This window comes from Labeo rohita, unplaced genomic scaffold (genome assembly GCF_022985175.1).
Source record: "Labeo rohita strain BAU-BD-2019 unplaced genomic scaffold, IGBB_LRoh.1.0 scaffold_86, whole genome shotgun sequence".
Lineage (NCBI taxonomy): Eukaryota > Metazoa > Chordata > Actinopteri > Cypriniformes > Cyprinidae > Labeo > Labeo rohita.
Genome location: NW_026129810.1, coordinates 426,735 through 445,803, shown reverse-complemented (window position 1 = coordinate 445,803; position 19,069 = coordinate 426,735). Strand labels below are relative to the sequence as shown.

Sequence of the window (19,069 nt, the reverse complement as noted above, 5' to 3'; positions counted from 1 at the left end):
CCACAAACTAATGAGGGATAATTTTGTGCCTGTAACAGTGTAAAACAGTGTTTGTGCAGGCAGATTCAATCTGAGGTGCATGAAGTTAACACAAGTATTTAAAATGAAGTGAGAATTTCCCTTATGTCTGACACAAAAAGCAGTCCGTTTTCTTCTGTGTACACACAAGTTACATTCAGTTTGTGGCATCGAGTGGTGTCGGCCATCTCCTCCAGCCTTCAGTGTGGAGCTGAACATCTCCTCCAGCCTGGTGTCATCATCTCAGCTGGCTGCAACCAACCTATATGAAATACAGAAATACATAAAAAATAAAAACATTAACAATTTATTTTAGTTGGGTATTCAGTTAAGTATTTAGTTAAGAATTTCAGTAGTGAAATAAAATAAATCTCTACACCCATGCATGAAACGATTGCGTGACATCGCATGGTACGTGACGCGTTTCTGCTCCCTCGCTGCCTGTTTAGTGCTGCCCTGGCACCACTAACCGGTTCATCGGTTTAAAAACCTGCTTTTCATTCTTAAGGTATTGTTTTCGTTATAATGTACTGATTCAAATTAGTTATCAATAATAATTATATAAGCTGACAGGCTCTCGCGTATGAACAGGCAGCATCTGTGGTGGGGGGACGCGCCGGCGCAACCATCAAATATATTTCGAAGGAATCCGGCGCCATGTTCCTGACCGCATCACTGTCTTTACTGGGTGCTCTTAGGGAATATTTGCATTTATCCACACTTGTCATTACGCCGTATACCTGCACTACACCACTGAATAGCATTGATAACCCAAAACAACATGTGGATATAACATTAGGTACTAAAAAAAGAGAAAATAAGCACAAACTAAAAAATCGCTTACTTACCTTTATGAAAATGTCGAGCGCAAATATGATGATTTTGCGTATCACCGCTGCTACGCAGGCCATACGACGCTTCTTGGTTATTTCCGCTGCATGTTGTCTTTCAAGTGGGAGACCTAAAATATCTTTCCTCGTGGTCAGTTTTTAACCTTTTCTATCCTGCAATTTACCATCGCTGACTTTAACACAACAAAAACATACCATTTTGAAGCAAATCAAAAGGATGATTCTGCAACTGCAGAACACCTCAGCTTTGATACCTTACAAATGGCGGCGATACCCAAAATGCAATTCGATTCTCGTGAGTGTGACGTCACCTGACAAAGACCGATTAATATGTTATGCCGAACTCAATTCTCCATGTATAATGACTTGTAATTGTGTTTGTATAGAAGTGCCCAGTAAAGCAATGCTTGTTTGTGATAACTGGCCAAAGCAATAGGACGTTTGCCGGTTGTATAAGGACACTGCGACAAGAGTTTCGTACGTGTACGTGAAACGTAGCTCGAGGCGCGCACCGTTGAAATTTTATAGGTGGAGCTATCGAGCCATTTTGCCACACCCACTTCTGAAACCCGTATCAGATGTAAATTTTCGCCATGTGCAAAGTTTTGTGAGTTTTCGAGCATGTTTAGGGCCTCAAAAATGCAATTTACTTTGGAGAAGAAGAAGACCAATAAACGGAGCAATTCCAGTAGGGTCCTCGCACTGCAGTGCTCGGGCCCTAATAGGTTGTTTGCACATGACGTCATTGCTGTGGCGCGAAATGCAGCTGGAGGGCAGGAAGTGATATTTCTCCATTGGGAATCACTAGCAGAAACTCAAAAATGCCTATGTTTTGTGTTGTTTATGGATGCTCAAATTGGTCAAACCGAGAAACCACAAAATATCTTTTATCATGTATGAAAATTTGCTGTTCATAACGGCGGAAAGGCAAGAAATTGACTGAAAAGCGCAGGAAAAAGTGGCTTGTAAACCTCAGTCTGTGGTCAGGAGGAGAGTCGGATAATGCTCGTGTGTGCAAATGGTTAAGAATAGATATAATAATTAGGGCTGTCAAACGATTAATCGCGATTAATCGCATACAAAATAAAAGTTTGAGTTTGTCTAATATGTGTGTGTACTGTGTGGAATTATTATGTTTATATAAATACACACAAACTAATGTGTATATTTAAGAGAAATATGTTTTTATGTACAAAATATTTTTATTTACAGATAATATAAATTATATAAAAATTATAATAAATACATATACTTGTAAATATTTCTTAAATATATACATGAATGTTTGTATTTATATATACATAATGACACACAGTACACACACATAAATTAGGCAAACTCAAACTTTTATTTTGTATGCGATTAATCATGATTAATCATTTGACAGCCCTAATAATAATATGTTAAGATATTAATAAAGAAATATATAAATATACACAGGGTGAGACAGTGAGAATTCACCTAATGCTAAACGCCACATGTAGACACAATGTAAGATTTTATATTTGTAGTTCCGAGAGCGTCATTGATTATAACGGAACATTGTGAGATTGCAATGAATTGTAGTGAGTGACAGCTTTTTAGTGACTATATGGAAGCGCTATTTGTTCGCTTACTATAATCAGTTCGGAATTTGAATAAAAGTTTCGCTTTACGTGCTGCTAACAGGACCAACAGCCAAAAGTTATTACAGTACAAGAGAAACGTAGAGAAACGAAAGTCTGTACTGTACAAACAGAAAATCACAACACGTTAGATGTGATCCTTATGTTACGAAGAGGAGTGATTTTTCAACTAAACTGAAATAGCTGCCTCAGTTGTCTGTCATCGAGGCGGTGGAAATAAGCTACGCAACTAACGTTAAGCCTGATAGCAAACAAACTCTTTCGAAAGTGATTCCCACATTTATATGAAGGATGCAAGATATATTGTTTTCAAATTCTGAATTGATTATAGCCTAGAAAGCGAGCAAATAGCGCTTTCATATAGTCACTAAAAAGCTGTGACTCACTTCAATTTATCGCAATCTCACGAGGTTCAACTGTCATCAACTGCAGATATAATATCCTATTTGCATTGTATGTACGTGTGGCATTTAGCATTGAGTGAATTCTCACTGTCTCACCCTGTGTCTATTTATATATTTCTTCATATCTTAATATTATTCATCTTTTCTTAACCATTCGCACACACAAGCATTATCTGACTCTCCTCTTGACCGCAGACGCAGCTTTACAAGCCACTTTTCCCAATTTTTTTCAGTCAATTTCTTGCCTTTTCCACCTTACGCAACAGCAGATGTTCATACACGATATGAAATAAAACTTCTCGATTTGACCGATTTCCATAAACAACTGAAAACACAGTCATTTTGAGATTCTGCTATTGACTCCTATAGAGAAAAATCACTTCCTGCCCTCCAGCTGCATTTCGCGCGTCCTCAGAATCACGTGACTGCAAACAACCTATAACAAAATTCGTGCACAGATTTACTGTTTTAGCAGATTATCAGTTCATATCATTTAGACGGAAATGTAAAAAACGTGCCTGACTCCGCCCTCTTTGCGGCACTGCGTCACGGCCCGCGCACGCTCCTCCCCGACAGGCGGCGCGAACGCGCGAACTCAGAGGAAATGCCGATCTATCTTAATAGGCGCCGGTGGCGAACCGAGGGACAGTGTGCAGAGTGTGATCATTTACAAGTGTTTCATGATGGAGAGAGGAACGAAACGCCCAAGACGAGACGAAGACTGTGAGAATCACGTCTCTGACTTCAGGCGCTGGGACGTCGAGGAAACCGTTGTCTATCTGCGTAGAGCCGGGTTTGGAAAATGGGAGCAGAAATTCAGAGGTACAGCGATGATCAATAACACCAATAACATATTCACAACAAGAAACGTTAGACTTGACTTTAACAATGATTATATTATTCAAATGACACTCACTAATAACATATTCACAAGAAATATTGCACTAGAATTTCATAATGGTTGTCTCGTATGACACGATCCGTGTGTGTAGAGGACCGTAATTACAGAGAAGCGGCGCGTCTGCGAAATACTGCGGTGCTCCAGAGACTGAACACTGTGTGGCTCAAGAGAGGTAAGTTTGGTCGGTGTAACGACACGCGTCCAAACAGCCGTGATCGCTCAGTCCCGCGGCGCTGCTGAAGCCGCCACGTTAAATGGGCGAGGACCGCCGGCAGAAACCGACGCTTTCATTATCGAGCGGGATTATTTATGGTTTTTGTTAGTTTTGGCAGGCGTAATAGGTGCTAATCAATTATTAAAACAGGAGACTTGTTGCTCACTTGTTTTCTACTGTCATGAAGTTCTTTCTCGCAGGGGTTTTGACATTATTCAGGTCGGATAACCAAATTAGTATTGTGCCCCTTCCGCTTTTGATTTACTTGATACTGCAGTTAGAAAAATGTGTGTTTGCGGGAGATATAGATAATATGAATAAACTGTTCCTTCTTTACTTCAAAAAGACATCTGTCACACTTATTGCAGTGCACTGATGGGAGGCCATCTCTGGACTTTACCAAACAAATATTTATTGACAGACAAAGTGAAGGAAGTAACCTTTAAAATCGGACACAGATACCGCTCAGTAAATTTAGTTGTGATGTTGGTTTGAAAAGTTGTTTTTGTAAAAGAGAATGAGGAGTTATGTCACAATGTTTCCGCTCTGTTGCATTTTGGGAAGGTGCCCCGCCGTATCAGCGGAATACATTATCCGTTGCCTCGGTTACTGCTCATTCTCTGTACAGATACCTGCTTATCTTTTGTTTTGTTTTTGTCTTTAAGTTAAACATTCATTCATTCTTCACTGTGTTGTTTGCAGGGAAGAGAAGCTGTTTTATTGCATCGCATGATGATTTGAGTTTTGTGGGGGGTTTTTCTCTCTTAAGTTTTCACGACGGAAAACCCAACGATTACAGCAGCTGCATGTCCCCTGACAAAAGTGCTGTTCTGTGTACGTGCATTTGATTCCGTTTTTTTCTGTTTCTCAGAGCATGGCATGACCGGGCCAGGGCTACTGTACCTCACCGAAGCGCATTTGGAGAAGATGGGTGTGTCGTAAGTGTTACTCCATTACCGCAGTGATCAGAAACGTAGGGTTCTGCCACAGTCAAACCTGTTTTGTACATGGCGTGCAGTTGAGCTTTAAATGCATTAATTCTGTGTTCCTTGATTCAGTCCTCTGGGATCACGTCTGGAAATCCTCCACTGCCTTCAGAAACTCTGGCAGATCTCGAACGAGCCCATGAAGGTACGCGAAAGCCTCGCACAGCGCTTGCTGACTTTTCGAAACGCCGGCCTCTCTCGCGCTCGCGCCAGACCTTTCCAGAGCTCACGTGTTTGTGTCGCAGGTGTTCAACGACCCCATCCACGGCCACATCGAGCTGCACCCTCTGCTGGTGCAGTTCATTGACACGCCTCAGTTTCAGAGGCTTCGCCACATCAAGCAGCTGGGAGCGACTTACCTGGTCTTCCCCGGGGCTTCGCACAACCGCTTCGAGCACTCTGTCGGGTAGGTGTGGAAGTGCGTCCGTCAGCTTTTGACTGTGTCGTGAAAGAGCAGGTTTTTGCATGTCCGTGATATAATCGCTATTTTTATCGGGGTTATCGAGCACAGGTGAATCTTGCGCAGTATTTCAGTAACGTGCGTTCAGGCAGGGGCGGTTTGGATTTGTGTTTTCTACAAAGTTGCTTTCTTACGTGTTGGTGCGGCTTTGTGTTTGTGTGATGCAGGGTGGGATATCTGGCCGGATGTCTAGTGCGGGCTCTCAGTGAAAGACAGCCAGAGCTCCTCATAACAAAACAAGATGTCCTGTGTGTGCAGATCGCTGGCCTGTGCCATGACTTGGGTGAGTGACGCACACGTGCGGATCTTGACTTCCTCTGTAGGTTTCACATCCTTACAGCCAATTGCATTCAGGTTCAGAAGCATCTTGCTCAGCCGGGATTCTCTGGAACCGTGAAGATAAGCTGCACGTGTCGACCTGTCCGCTCCTCACGTGACTCATATCCGTTACAATCAAATGATGAAATGATTGATTTAAAAGGACATTTTCATAATCAAGATACTTTCTGAGATTTGATGACTGACTTTGGGCCTTCTTTCCAGAAAAAGTTCTCACATCATCTCTCGTTCTTTGTAATTTGGGCCCAATTTACGAAATGTGACCACAAACCGGGAACGATCGGCAGGCGGGTGACTGGACGTTTTTCAGGATTCAGATGGGCAGATCGGATTTCCTGAGTCATCACGGCTGATCTGATAGCACATGCTAATGGCTTTAATGGCTTTGCATCTTCATTCTTTAAAATAGCCCTTTGTCTTTTGTTCAGGTCACGGCCCGTTTTCTCATATGTTTGATGGCATGTTCATCCCTAAAGTCAGACCTGGTGAGAAATGGAAGGTACGTCTGGGGGGAAAAATGTTAACGCTTTATTTTAAGGTGTCCTTGTTACACACGTTACTTCTACATACTATTACAATACCAATTAATAATGAATAATTACATACGAGTAACCCTAATCCTAACCCTAACCGTACAGTAAGTACATGTAGTTAATTAATATTACTCAGTTTTTAAATGTATATTTACACTGTAACAAGGACACCTTCAAATAAAGTGTAAGCAAAAAAAAACATCACTGATGAAAGACTACCTTGACTGCACTTCTCTACTCTCGTTAGTTTGTGCACAGTTAAAGGTATGGTTCACCCAAAAATGAAAATGCTGTCATTAATTATTTACCCTCATGATCATGTTCATGATCTTTGTTCATCTTCAGAACACAAGTTAAGATGTTTTTGATGAAATCCGAGAGCTCGCTGACACCTCCACAGACAGCAACGCAACTGACACGCTCAAAGCCCCGAAAGGTAGTAAAGACATAGTTCAAATAGTCCATGTGACTTCAGTGGTTCAATGATAAATTTATGAAGCTATGAGAATACTTTCTGGCTGCAAAGCAAGTGAAAATAACAACTTTATTCAACAGTTTCTTCTCTTCAGCGTTCAGCGTGCGTTCACGAGAGTACCACAACACGCGTGTGCGTTTCTCTGCTTGTAAACGAGCCGCAGTGCATGTGTGTATTACGTGAGAACGCCGGCTCCTTAAAAGTATTAAAGACTGAACTTTTGTTCATATTCTAGCAGACATTATACCAACAAAGCGCAATTTCACTTAAAATTAAGAAGTTGGTAAAATAATTTTTTTTGGACACATTTAAAACTCCTTCTCGAATCAGACGTGAGTTTTTTTTACTGTACAAATAAATGCAGCCTTGCTGAGCGGAAGAGACGTCTTTTAAAATATTAGAAAATATTACAGATCCCAATTTGAACACTGTGTGTGAATGTTATAATGCATTAATAGAACTTATAGAATTATATGCTATAATTATTAATATCATTATTATTGTCTTTTTTAATTTTATTTTACCAGAACAACAGTAAAATTACAATACTAACATGTAAGAATGTTGATGGAGTTTTTATCAGCTTTTATTTAGCTGGAAACCCACAGGAAGACCTCAGTGCTTCTTTTTGTTGACAGCAGCAGATTTATGAATGATAAAAATGAGTCCCTGGTCAGAAAGCTCTCAGATTTCATCAGAACTCTTATCTTAATTTGTGTTCAGAAGATGAACGAAGGTCTTGAGGGTTTGGAACGACATGAGGCTGAGTAAATAATGACTTACTTATTTACTTTAGATTTGTGCTAAATGTTGTAAAACTAAGTTTCAAGAAAACAAATAAAAAATCTCTGGTTTCGTGAAATTTATTTTCACAAATCTAATTTCATAATCTTATGCCTGGGTTTTGTTGGAGAGTGCACAGTAAAATCCACAGAGTAAAATTAACTCTATTCAGAGAACATTTGGTCCCTCTCTAAATAGAGTTAAATTAACACTGAAGCAGAGTTAAAGTTGATCAGATAATTAAGTGATCAATTAAAAGGTGATTGAGCATTAGTGATGAACACCTGCTCTTAACAAGCAGAATCAATGAAGAAAAGACAAACACAAGAACTACAACTGATTTCAGCCACAGATTAAATCAACTGAAATAAAATAAGTGATTAAATCCCTCAATATCTCAGCAGATGATGATTAAACAACTCCACAAACAGCTTCACTCATTATTAACCAGACTGACTTTATTTTTGTCACACGTCTACAGAAGGTCTTATTGAGATTTACAGAGGATCAAAAGTTGTTGTTTTAGTGGTTAAAATGATGCCACCATCATGGAGATCAGCATTTGCTTTAGTTTAGATCTTGACCCTTCAGTTTTTGGGTTCGATCTCTGTTTAACTGTATGTGTAATGTTGTAAAACAGAGTGGTCAATGCTTTACATTAAGCACATTTTAATTGACTTTTTATGTTGAGATGTTTATTGTGAGATGATTCAATTACATCCAGGGTAACTTTTTCTCAATTTATGCATTTAGATAACCATAACCAACCCTGTGAAACTTCAGCAGTGAAAAGAAAAAAAAAAAACTATGATGTAATAGTAAAGAATAAGTAAACACCACTATTACTCAGAGACACACAGACATCAAGTACCAGCATATGAATCTCAGCAATGGTGACAATCAACAAAATTCTTCATGCTGCAATGCATGCTGGGTAACAACATAGTAAAAACTCCCATCATGCACTGCAGTATGAATAATTATTGTCACCACTGTTGAGGATCATATGATAAGTGTTCATGTCTAAAATCCTGAGTAAATGCACCTCTTTTTTTTTCAAAATTGAAGCTTTATGGTGGTGATTGTTTAACAGGACCTTTTTTCAGCAATATGATCATCAATAAACCAAAGCGAAAGATCGCTTCATAACGTTCACACAAATGAGCTATAAGCAGAAAGTGTAAAATAATCTGTTGCTTCAAACATTTGATTCAGCAATACACAAATGTTTGTTGTGAAACAAAATTATTGTAAGTTATTAAAAGGGTCAAGAGACAAACTAAAGCAAACCTTGACCACAATTATGGTAGCATTATGTTTTTTTTATTTTTTTTTATTTTATTATTATTATTATTATTATTATTATTACAATTAAGCCAGTCTGCTTAGTAATGAGTGAAGCTGGTGATGCTGTTTGTGGAGTTGTTTAATCCGATTTTGAGAGATTTACTGTCTTTTATTTCAGTTGATTTAATCTGTGTCTGAAATCAGTTGTAGTTCTTGTGTTTCTCTTTTCTTCAGTGATTCTGTTTGTTAACAGCAGGTGTTCATCACTAATGCTCAATCACCTTTTAATTGATCACTTAATTATCTCATTAACTTTAACTCTGCTTCAGTGTTAATTTAACTCTATTTAGAGAGGGACCAAATGTTCTCTGACTAGAGTTAATTTTACTCTGTGAATTTTACTGTGTGCGTGTGGAGGTCGTACCGGTTGACACACAGATGATAGAAACACATTTATTCCTGCAGCTCTGTGTAGGTACCTGTAGATCTGATCAGTCAGTAATATTCACAGACGCCAAAACTGATTTCTGCTGGTTTTCTCTCTCCGCAGCATGAGGTGGCATCGGTTCAGATGTTTGACCACCTGGTGAAGGTCAACGGTCTGGAGGAGGTCATGGTTCACCACGGGTTGACTCTTCCTGACGACCTTATATTTATTAAGGAGCAGATCGCCGGCCCCCTGGACAACTCCGTCTTGGACAGTTCGGTACGTACGCGTGTCGTCTGCTGCCTCGTGCAAAAACGTTACGGCAAAGCGTCGTTTGACATGAACGTGACGTTTGTGTTTTTGTAGAGCTTTGTTGTTGCCGTTCAAAAAAAAATATCAAGGTCAAAATAATTAGACTTTGATATTTCAGTTTCAGTAACTTTCCCAAGCCACTGTTTCCATGGAAACAGTTTATTAACGGTTATTGTTGGAAATAATGTGACAAAGCCTTTATGCAATGGTTCGATTCTGTCATTTCTGTATGAGTTTCCTTGTTCTGGAAAACAGTCTTTGTCCATACTGTAACGGCTGAAGCAAATTGCTCACTCTTCCCCCCACAGTGGCCGTATAAGGGCAGGCCGTTGGAGAAATCGTTCCTGTACGAGATAGTAGCGAACAAAAGGAACGGCATCGACGTGGATAAGTGGGACTATTTCGCAAGGTAAGGTGATTTACACCAAGCTGATGTTGTTTTCAGCGTCGCTAACCCTTATTCAACTAACTGAAACGTGTTCAGGGACTGCTACCACCTCGGCATTCAGAACAACTTTGACTACCAGCGCTTCCTCAAGTTTGCGCGCGTGTGTGAAGTGAGAGGAAAGAAACATATCTGCACCAGAGACAAGGTACGTTTTGCAGTTGTTATACTGACTGTGTACATCTGTTGATTTAGTTTATCGTACAGTGCTTGACCGATTTCAGTGCCTGTTTTTTAAAAAATCCTTTTTGGCTGCATTTATTTATTCAGCCGAGTCAGGCAGTCATTTAGAAAAGAACCATAAAGACAGTATGGTGACAGCAAATTATTTCATGTAAAGAAAAAAAATTCTATATATATTTAATGTTGTATGTTTACAGAACATAAAACATTATGATAGTATGACATAAAAATTTGGCACATTTATTGTCCAACAACAAATATTTTAGTACTGCTAAGGTGCCATAGAATGCATTGATACAGTATTTCAAATTGTTCTCTGATATCTACATAGAAGGTATGTGGCTTAGGTAAGGGCAAAAATTCTCCAGAAATGGTTTACATGTCCATTTACATCCCTAGAATGAAATGGCCTATTATTACCTTGTTTGGAAGGGTCATGAGTAATAACCATGAGCTCTGCTCCGATTGGCTGTTTCACAGTGCGGCTCATTTCAGTAGCTCACACAGCAGGAAGGAAACGCACGGGGGAAATATATATTTAATCGGGGAGCCGCTATTAATATGTGTGGCACTGAAACTACTTTTGAATGCACAATCACTTTGTACTTTCGCTTCGGAGACTTGCCATCGCATGTGCTCTGCGTATAGTACAGCGGCAGGTCTTACCACACATTTTACAAGATTAGATGCTTGTCAGTGGTGCTCAGGATCTGTAAATCATTCCCCATCGTCCTCAGTCATCTCTTCTTACTCTTTTATTATATCAACAGCACTGACGCTACCCTATGAGAACAGAACTTGAACTGAATTAAACTGAATAGTGACACTGTTGCTGAGGATTTGGATCGAGAGACGTGAAACCTTAGATGATGATTTCTTGAGAGACACACCAGCGCGGCTGATCGTGATGTGCTCAGACAGACCACAGAAAGAAAGATCCAACACAATACAGAATATGTACAGCATATGATCTCCGCTGAGTTAGGACAACTATGATACGCTGATGCTAACGTTCGTCATTGCCAAATCTCCCAAAGTCATTGTTTTTGTAACCTGAGTAGTTCATTTATTTCTTACCGTCATTGTGATTTTGAAATATCCAGTTTATTAGAAAAAGCAGAGGACCTTTTTAAAGCCCCCTGGAGTCTTCTGTTCAGTTTAGTTTGATTGACCGATTGAATTCTCTTATACGTAATAAATCTTGAAGAGGTGTGATTCTGTATCAGTCAGAATTTCAAAGAAATAAAAAGGCCTTTCTGATTTTGCATGCTGAATTGTTTTATTGTTCACAGGAAGTTGGCAATCTCTATGACATGTTTCACACTCGTAACTGCCTCCATCGGCGGGCGTATCAACACAAAGTGGCCAACATCATCGAGACCATGTGTGTATTAGCATCATTTAACAGCACACAGTTATTTTCGTAGTTTTCGGTTTGACTGAAGTGTTCTGTCGTGGTTGTTTTGTGTCAGGATAGCGGAGGCTTTTGTAAAAGCTGATCCTCATATTCGGATCCAGGGCTCCTCGGGGAAGATCTTCACCATCTCTTCAGCTATAGAAGACATGGAGGCCTACACCAAACTCACAGGTGCGTCACCTTCTAGGGGTCGGCCGATATGTGTTTTCAGGGCCGACGCAGATACCGATTATTACAGATCAAGTACACGTATTAGCCGATATTTTGAACAAGGGCTCTGACAAAAACTGCCTTCCCTGGTGTTGGTCGAGTGTAGTACTCCCACACTGCACTTCTTACTTTTGTCTTCCTTTGTTCATTCATGTACAATGAGAGTAATATATATAGAGAGAATTAAGAGTGGGGCCACTGTATGCTTCATGATGAAGCCTACGAATGGTGGACAACAGCTAAACATCTTGTGGAAATGTATGTGTAATAGCATAACCTCTCGGAATTCCTCATTAATTATTTTCTGAGAATGTGTAAATAATTGAATTGTCTTCATAGCTCCATTGTAGAACTATTTCCATGAAACTATAACACTAATAGACTAATATAGGCACACTTAGTTAAGCAGCCTATTGAAATGTCTCAGTTTATATCATCCTAATCTTGGCCCATGTGACACTAAAAAAGTTCAGTTAGTTTTAATTTACAGTACAGTCTCATTTATTTTTGAATCAAATAAGAGTTAAACATAGGGGTTTGAACTAGCGCAGTGTAATTATTCTTTTAAACACAATTGTAATATGTGTACTAGTAGTAGCCTATTACGTATATTCTAATCTACTGCACCACAGTAATATATTTCTGACAGTTTCTTTTAGACGGATCTTATATTTTGATGGGTTGCCATGAGGACCTTTTAAGTTTCTATAGCCTATTAAACATGATATGACGATAGTTTTAGAGATGTTGTTCATGTATTTATGTCCTCATTTAGTGAGACGACAGACGCTGAAATCCCGGCAAGCGTCAGTCTGCGCAGTACATAAATATGTGCGTCCTTGCCATTCACATACACGGACACGCAGAACATGCAGGATCCATACTTAAATAGTATATTTGTGGCTTAATATTTACAGATATTAGTCCACACTGGGACTCGATTCAAGTGTATTGTCCCACTATTGATTGATTCATCCAAACTTTCAAATTCCGTGACATTCCGCGTTATACAGGAAATTCCACGTATGACGTGTTTTCCGTATTGCAGAAATCATAGGTAATATTGAGGTGTTTTGCAACTTCAGTGTATCTTTAGTGTATTGTGATTGATTGCAACTTCAGCAATTTCTGCTGCTGCCTTAACTTTGAGCGACAACTGATGCGTGAGTGATCACTGAAGCAGCTCCAGTTAGCAAGCGCTTTGGTGTGAGGGAGTGCAAAACTCAGTGCCTTCAGCCTTCCGCGTTGATTGGTCGGACTCGTGATTCCCAACAATCTGATGGGCGGTGGGCGGAGATTGCTTTCGGCCACAGAGTGGTGAGATCCGACAGGCTGCATCAGAGCCGTTTTAAAATAAAATCATATGATCTGAGAATCTGTTTTGAAAATGACCGATACCGGTTATCATAAAAATGCCTACTATCGGCGCCGATAAACGGTCGACCCCCATCGCCTTCCCGATCCTGCGGGCCACTCGTACCGGTCCAGTGATATTTCTGTGATCGCTTGCTCTCGTTCGTTTTCCGTAACCCTCACAGAAATCCTGCTGCATTTTAGTTTGGGGGCTGTCGACAAATTAAACATTTTTAATTGAAGTAATTACATGATGTGCCAGTTAATTCATCGAATTAATCGCAAATTGACTGAACACCTGTTTTATTTATTTATTTATTTTTTAACACTCAGTCGGTGGTGGCAGGGGTGGGTGACATGACAAAAATCATATTTATAAGACACAGTATATTGATGGTTACGAACTGTTTACGTTCGCTGAAGACATATCGACTGCGTTTATGTCAGTACTCCACATGATGGGCATTTTGACATCATTTTGCCTGTATTTGACCGTTCAAGAACAAGTCTCTTTCGCTGCTTATTGCGCTTAATAACTCTGTTTAACATCACGGGTCTCCCGCTCTATTTGAGGATTAGAAAGCAGAATGTTGAACTAAATGTTACAGAATGACATTCTTTAGTGCTGAAAGATGTAAATGCTGAAATGAGGGTTATTTGATAAGGGATTTTTATTTATTTATTTATTTTTTTTAATATGAACGTATCCTGTTTTAGATCACATATTTGAGCAGATTCTGTACTCGTCTGAGCCAGAGCTGTCTGAGGCGCGAGCCATCCTCAACAACATCGTCTGCAGGCGGCTGTATAAGTGTGTGGGTCAGACCACGCCGGAGACGCATGTGGACGCCTCGCAGGTGAGCGGCTTAAGAGATTCTGACTTTTAATTTTGTTCATGTAAAATGTAAAGGGGCAGGATTTACTCATATTTGATTACACAATGTGTGTATTTTTGATGCGGTGGTGTGACTTTCATTTTTCAATAAAAATAATGAGAGAGGAAAGATTGTAGATCCAGTTGATAAAGAAAGATCAAAGTGTGTGAGCCGTATGTGCGAAGTGACTGAGTTGCTGCTGATTAAATAACCACAATCACTTCTGTGATCTCTTGCAGGAGAAACTTCTAGACTGGGCGAAGGAAGTAGCCCGTTCAAAACCCAGCGGCACAGACGCCAACCTGATAGCTGAGGACTTTGTAGTTAGTGTACGTTGTTGTTTTTTTTTTCTTTTTTAAACAGTGGCTGATTCCTCAGATGGTTTGCCTACTACTACAAGCTGTCAGTCGAACCCAGCTCCCATCACACCACACACATGCTGTAATAGTCTGACCTTCTCCTGTTTACAGATGTTACATAACCACACAAAGTCAGATGACATTAAAACCGACACTTCCCATGAAATTCAACCCAACAGCTCAGATTATATACCATTACTATAAGTTGTGAAGGGAACGTTTTTGAACACTGATTTTTGTTTTAAATGTACTTGGTTAAATGGGTCATGAATGGACTTGTGGAATGGCAGCATTTGGAATCGCCGCGTTCATCACGTGACGACCTTTATCAAACGGACAGTTCCGGTCCTTGATTCTGATTGGTCGAGCCGCATTCCAAGCTGTTGTAAATTACACCTTTGTTTACACCTTGCTGACTCGCGTGACGTCTGTCCATCAGTCACAGGGGCGATACCTCTGTCAAATGTATCTCGAGCATTAAGACACGCGTCACGCGCTGCGAGGGCGAGTCATTAGCTGATCTGAACGACAACTCTAGTTTCTCAGTTAACGTGAGCTTACAAAAACTGTGTGCTTAAAAATGTTGTTTAAAATAATACTTTTGTTCTTTAGGTCATTTACATGGATTATGGAATGAAGGAGAAAAACCCCATCAACAATGTCCACTTCTACTGCAAGAAAGATCCCACCAAAGCCATAAAGATCCGCAAAAAGCAGGTACGCTCCAGAAACACACCGTCACCGCAGCAGTGTCCCCTGTCACTTCATCTCCATCTCCAAAGAAAAAACACAAAGCCAGGCGACATGGGTCAGGACAAAGAGGTTGAGGAGCGTTTCAGTCTTTATAATGGTCATTCAGATTTTTGTATTGGCAGTGCTGTTCATCCGATTTTCAAACTAATTGAAACATGATTTCATTTTCAAACTTTTTTGCTGTTTTTTTTGTTTTTGTTTTCCTGGACTACAGCATGCCCTAGCTTAGTCGCCGTTCACATGCGGCGCGTTTTGCGCGCGCAAGCTATTTATTTTCAATGGAGCCGCGCAGTTTAAAATCCAAAGCAGAAATGTTTTTGTAACTGACAGCGCCTTCATGGTTGCCTAGTAACAGCAGACGCTACAGAAGCACGAGCGCCCACGCGCTCTGAAATTGGAGGAAGCGACGCGCCTCGCGTTTTCCACGCGTTTTTAGACGCTTCATGTGAACGTGCCCTTAAGAGAGTAAGTTACATTTAATGCTAAAGTATCGTTAACACTAATACAAACATTATTTTTGCAGTATGAGTGTGTTCGGGCAGAACGATGCAGCTCTATTTCATGTGTCTTTAGACAAATGTCAGTACAGTATTTTTTCAGAACCTGTGCTTGGCTTATTATTCCATTCAACTTATTTGGCTACTGTAAAATTGGCAAAGGGAAACTTTTATCAAACAAGTTTTTTTCTGGCATGCTCTGTCTGCAATAGCAAATAGCATTTGTGGTTGATGGTATGTTTTTCGATAATGGTAGAAAACACTTACTAGGTTGATTTCTTTGCCCAAAAAAACAAACAAAAAACTTGGCTGTCAATCATGATGGAAGAATAAATAAGTTAAGTTACAGCATGTCCCCTAATGAGGCCGTAATATTTATTCTGTGGGAGTCCCCCCACCTCCCGGCCTCATCAGAGGCCACATCACCCCTCGAGCACCCTTCTCACCTTTTTCACCCCTGACCCATTCTCATGCCTGTAACATAGAGCAGTGGTTCTCAACCTTTTGTCCACTGGGCCGCACTATGGTCCAAGTGCAAGTCTCACGGGCCGCATATCATTTACATATTACATCACCAATACAAACCAACCAGATTTATAATATTATAAATATTATGATATGTAAACGATACCCCTGGAATAAATTATTCACTGGTTTAAGAAATTTCTGATTGTAAAAAAACCTGCTGCTTTTCATTTTTAAGGTATTGTTTGGGTTTTAATGTACTGACTCAAATTAGTAATTAACAGTAATTATTATACCAGTCTGCGCGCCTCCCCTGACACGCTCTCGCGTGTGAACAGACAGTATTTGGGGTGTGTGGGAGCGGATGACGCGGGCGCATGAGACGCAATCATCAAACGTTTTCAAAGGAAGCTGACGCCACCGTCATGACTGGGTGTTTTAGGGAATATTTGCATTTATTCACATGCTATTCATGTGGTGGACTGTCATGACTTTCACTAATGCAGGACACTACTGAATGATGCACATCACAGGGTTTTAGAATTGGGTATACACAGAGCTGACTGATAAAGAATTGAGTAGGCTGCACTACACCACTGTAAATAAATAATTCTGCTCACTATTAATACCGTTTTTATGAAATTCGCCTCGAAAGGAGTAACAGCACAATGAAGTTGCGATTCTGAAATGCTGTCTGTCTGTAAGACACGCATGGAAGCGTGACTTGATGCGCAACATTGCAGAAAATGTGCGTTCACGAATGATGGCGAAAGTCAGCACTCTCCTACCTTCACTGATGATACTGGGACTTTCCTTGTTTGTATGTACATATTCCTTTGTTGGCATTTTCCGCATTACGTTTCGTTTTTCTCCCTTAACAATTTTGTTCATTCTGATGTGTAATTTTACTGAACTAATGGCTGATGATGATGACTATATGAACTGAATTCTGCCAAAGCGTGCACTTGTAATTGTTAATGTCTGAAAATAATATATGAAAAACAAATTATTATTTCATATAGAAACATTAGAGTTTATATTTTTTTAGTACATTTTTAAATTAATTTAAAAACACAAATGAATCGTAAAACGGTAAGTTATTTTGTAATGTGTAATTGTAATGTGCCGCATTTGGATTCGTGACGGGCTGCGGGTTGGGAACCACTGACGTAGACTGACAATGTATAGAGTTCATTTTATGATTTACAAAAAAGTATAATTATAAGTTATAATTACTTTTTTTTTTTTTTACTTACTGCATATACTGTGATAAAACCTTTAGCAAATACTGCAGCATGAATATCTGATACGGTCATGTGCCTAATGTGAACATTTCTGTCAGTGACCCACACAAAGAAATGTCTAGAAAGTTGGTTTCATTTCCATGTTACATGAGAGAGCGTGTATGTTATATTGTATTGCTTCTAGTCCAAAAGAAGAAGATATCCTCAGTATATCGTTTGTGGGAAATGCGTGTTGTTTTGAGGAAAGACGTTGCCTGGACTAATTTTATAAGCCAGACAAAATGAAGGCCTGTGTTCCTGATGTCCGTGTCGTACAACAGGTGTCCAAACTCCTGCCGGAGCGCTTCGCCGAGCAGCTGATCAGGGTTTACTGTAAGAAGACAGACGACAAGAGCCTAGAAGCTGCTAAGAAGTACTTTGTCCAGTGGTGCATGGACAGGAACTTCACCAAACCCCAGGCAAGACTCTGCATTTCCAATTGTGTAATCACTCAGGTTTCACTGTTATCTTCAAATATACTTGCTACTTTCAGCAATTGAATTTGTTCAGTATATTTCAGTATTCACAGACAGTGTTTGTTTTATTTTATTTTATTTTTTAAATGTATATAGTGTAATAATTAATTGAGAATGACCAAAATCACACGTGCTGATTGTGATGCAAAACCTAAAAGCATCAGGCGATATTACAGGTGTGATTTCATAGAAGTGAATAACATTGGCTGGATGCTGCCATTTCTGTGAGGTTAAGTTTGGAAATCATGAATCATTATTCACAAAGAGCTGGAGAACTTCTGAGAAATTAACTTGCTAAAAGTTTGTGAACCATAAACATGTCTTGTTAAAAAATACATTTTTTATTGTTTTGTTTTGTTTTGTGGTCAATCGAAAGTTGAATCAATGTCATTTATTCATCGTCACGTCGTTTAAAAACTGTATGACTCAAAATAAGCTGACTATCTGCGGTCGTGTAATCGCATTAACCGTTTTGCTGTGCAGTAATGGGAAATAATAACCTGATCCTTTTCATTCTTGTGAATGTGACTTTACAAGGGCTGTCCGTCTGCATGTAAATCAGTAAAATGGCTGATTTCAGTCCGCTGGTTAGTTCTGGTGCATCATTGTATTGGTGCATGTGAACGTGCTCACTGTTTTCTTCGTCCATGCGGTGAAGCGCACACCTCGCGTGTTCCCCGCCCCTCATTCGTTGTGCAGTAACACCGGTGCGTATGTGAATGTGTTTCAGGACGGAGATGTAATTGCTCCAGAGCTCACTCCACTCAAACGTGACTGGCACACGCTGGAGCGAGACGACGAGGACAGTGAGCCGGATGACAACGGTGAAGGCGCTCGTCCCGGAACGAGAGACGAAACGCCTAGAAAGGCTGGACGTCAAGTGAAAGTCAACCTTTTTCAAGCTCAGGGAGGAAGCAGACTCTGAATTACCAGCTGTCGGCTCTCAGGGATCTCGATCCGTTGTAAAGCTTTGCTCAGCCCTGTGCTTCTCTCATTGAGAATATCTGGAGAGATCACCAGAAGCTCATTGTTTTTGCTCTTTATTTAAACTGTGTTTGCCCGTTTGCTTTTATTTTCAGCTTTAATATCACGTTTGCCAGGGTTTTAATGCTACTCGCACCTCTGACACAGAAACGCT

At 40.0% G+C, this 19,069-nt stretch overlaps 1 protein-coding gene across 1 annotated transcript; it reads left to right on the top strand.

Moving 5' to 3' along the window:
- Nucleotides 1-3,467: 3,467 nt before the first annotated feature.
- samhd1 (SAM domain and HD domain 1) lies at nucleotides 3,468-19,026 on the top strand. The gene is made up of 16 exons (XM_051104998.1): nucleotides 3,468-3,720; nucleotides 4,885-4,951; nucleotides 5,072-5,144; nucleotides 5,245-5,405; nucleotides 5,627-5,742; nucleotides 6,227-6,297; nucleotides 9,427-9,582; nucleotides 9,924-10,024; nucleotides 10,100-10,208; nucleotides 11,536-11,627; nucleotides 11,716-11,831; nucleotides 13,941-14,080; nucleotides 14,338-14,427; nucleotides 15,070-15,174; nucleotides 17,737-17,874; nucleotides 18,662-19,026. Exons 1-16 carry the CDS (start codon nucleotides 3,579-3,581, stop codon nucleotides 18,854-18,856), a joined length of 1,872 nt encoding a protein of 623 aa, XP_050960955.1. The 5' UTR covers nucleotides 3,468-3,578; the 3' UTR covers nucleotides 18,857-19,026.
- Nucleotides 19,027-19,069: the final 43 nt, after the last annotated feature.

What these genes read in the sequence shown, in the direction of transcription:
- samhd1 (XM_051104998.1), top strand. Translation starts at nt 3,579, where the DNA reads ATGATGGAGAGAGGAACGAAACGCCCAAGACGAGACGAAGACTGTGAG. An exon ending in GACCTGGTGAGAAATGGAAG is followed by an intron (nt 6,298 to 9,426) that starts GTACGTCTGGGG and finishes CTCTCTCCGCAG; the next exon opens with CATGAGGTGGCATCGGTTCA. An exon ending in GCCAACATCATCGAGACCAT is followed by an intron (nt 11,628 to 11,715) that starts GTGTGTATTAGC and finishes GTTTTGTGTCAG; the next exon opens with GATAGCGGAGGCTTTTGTAA.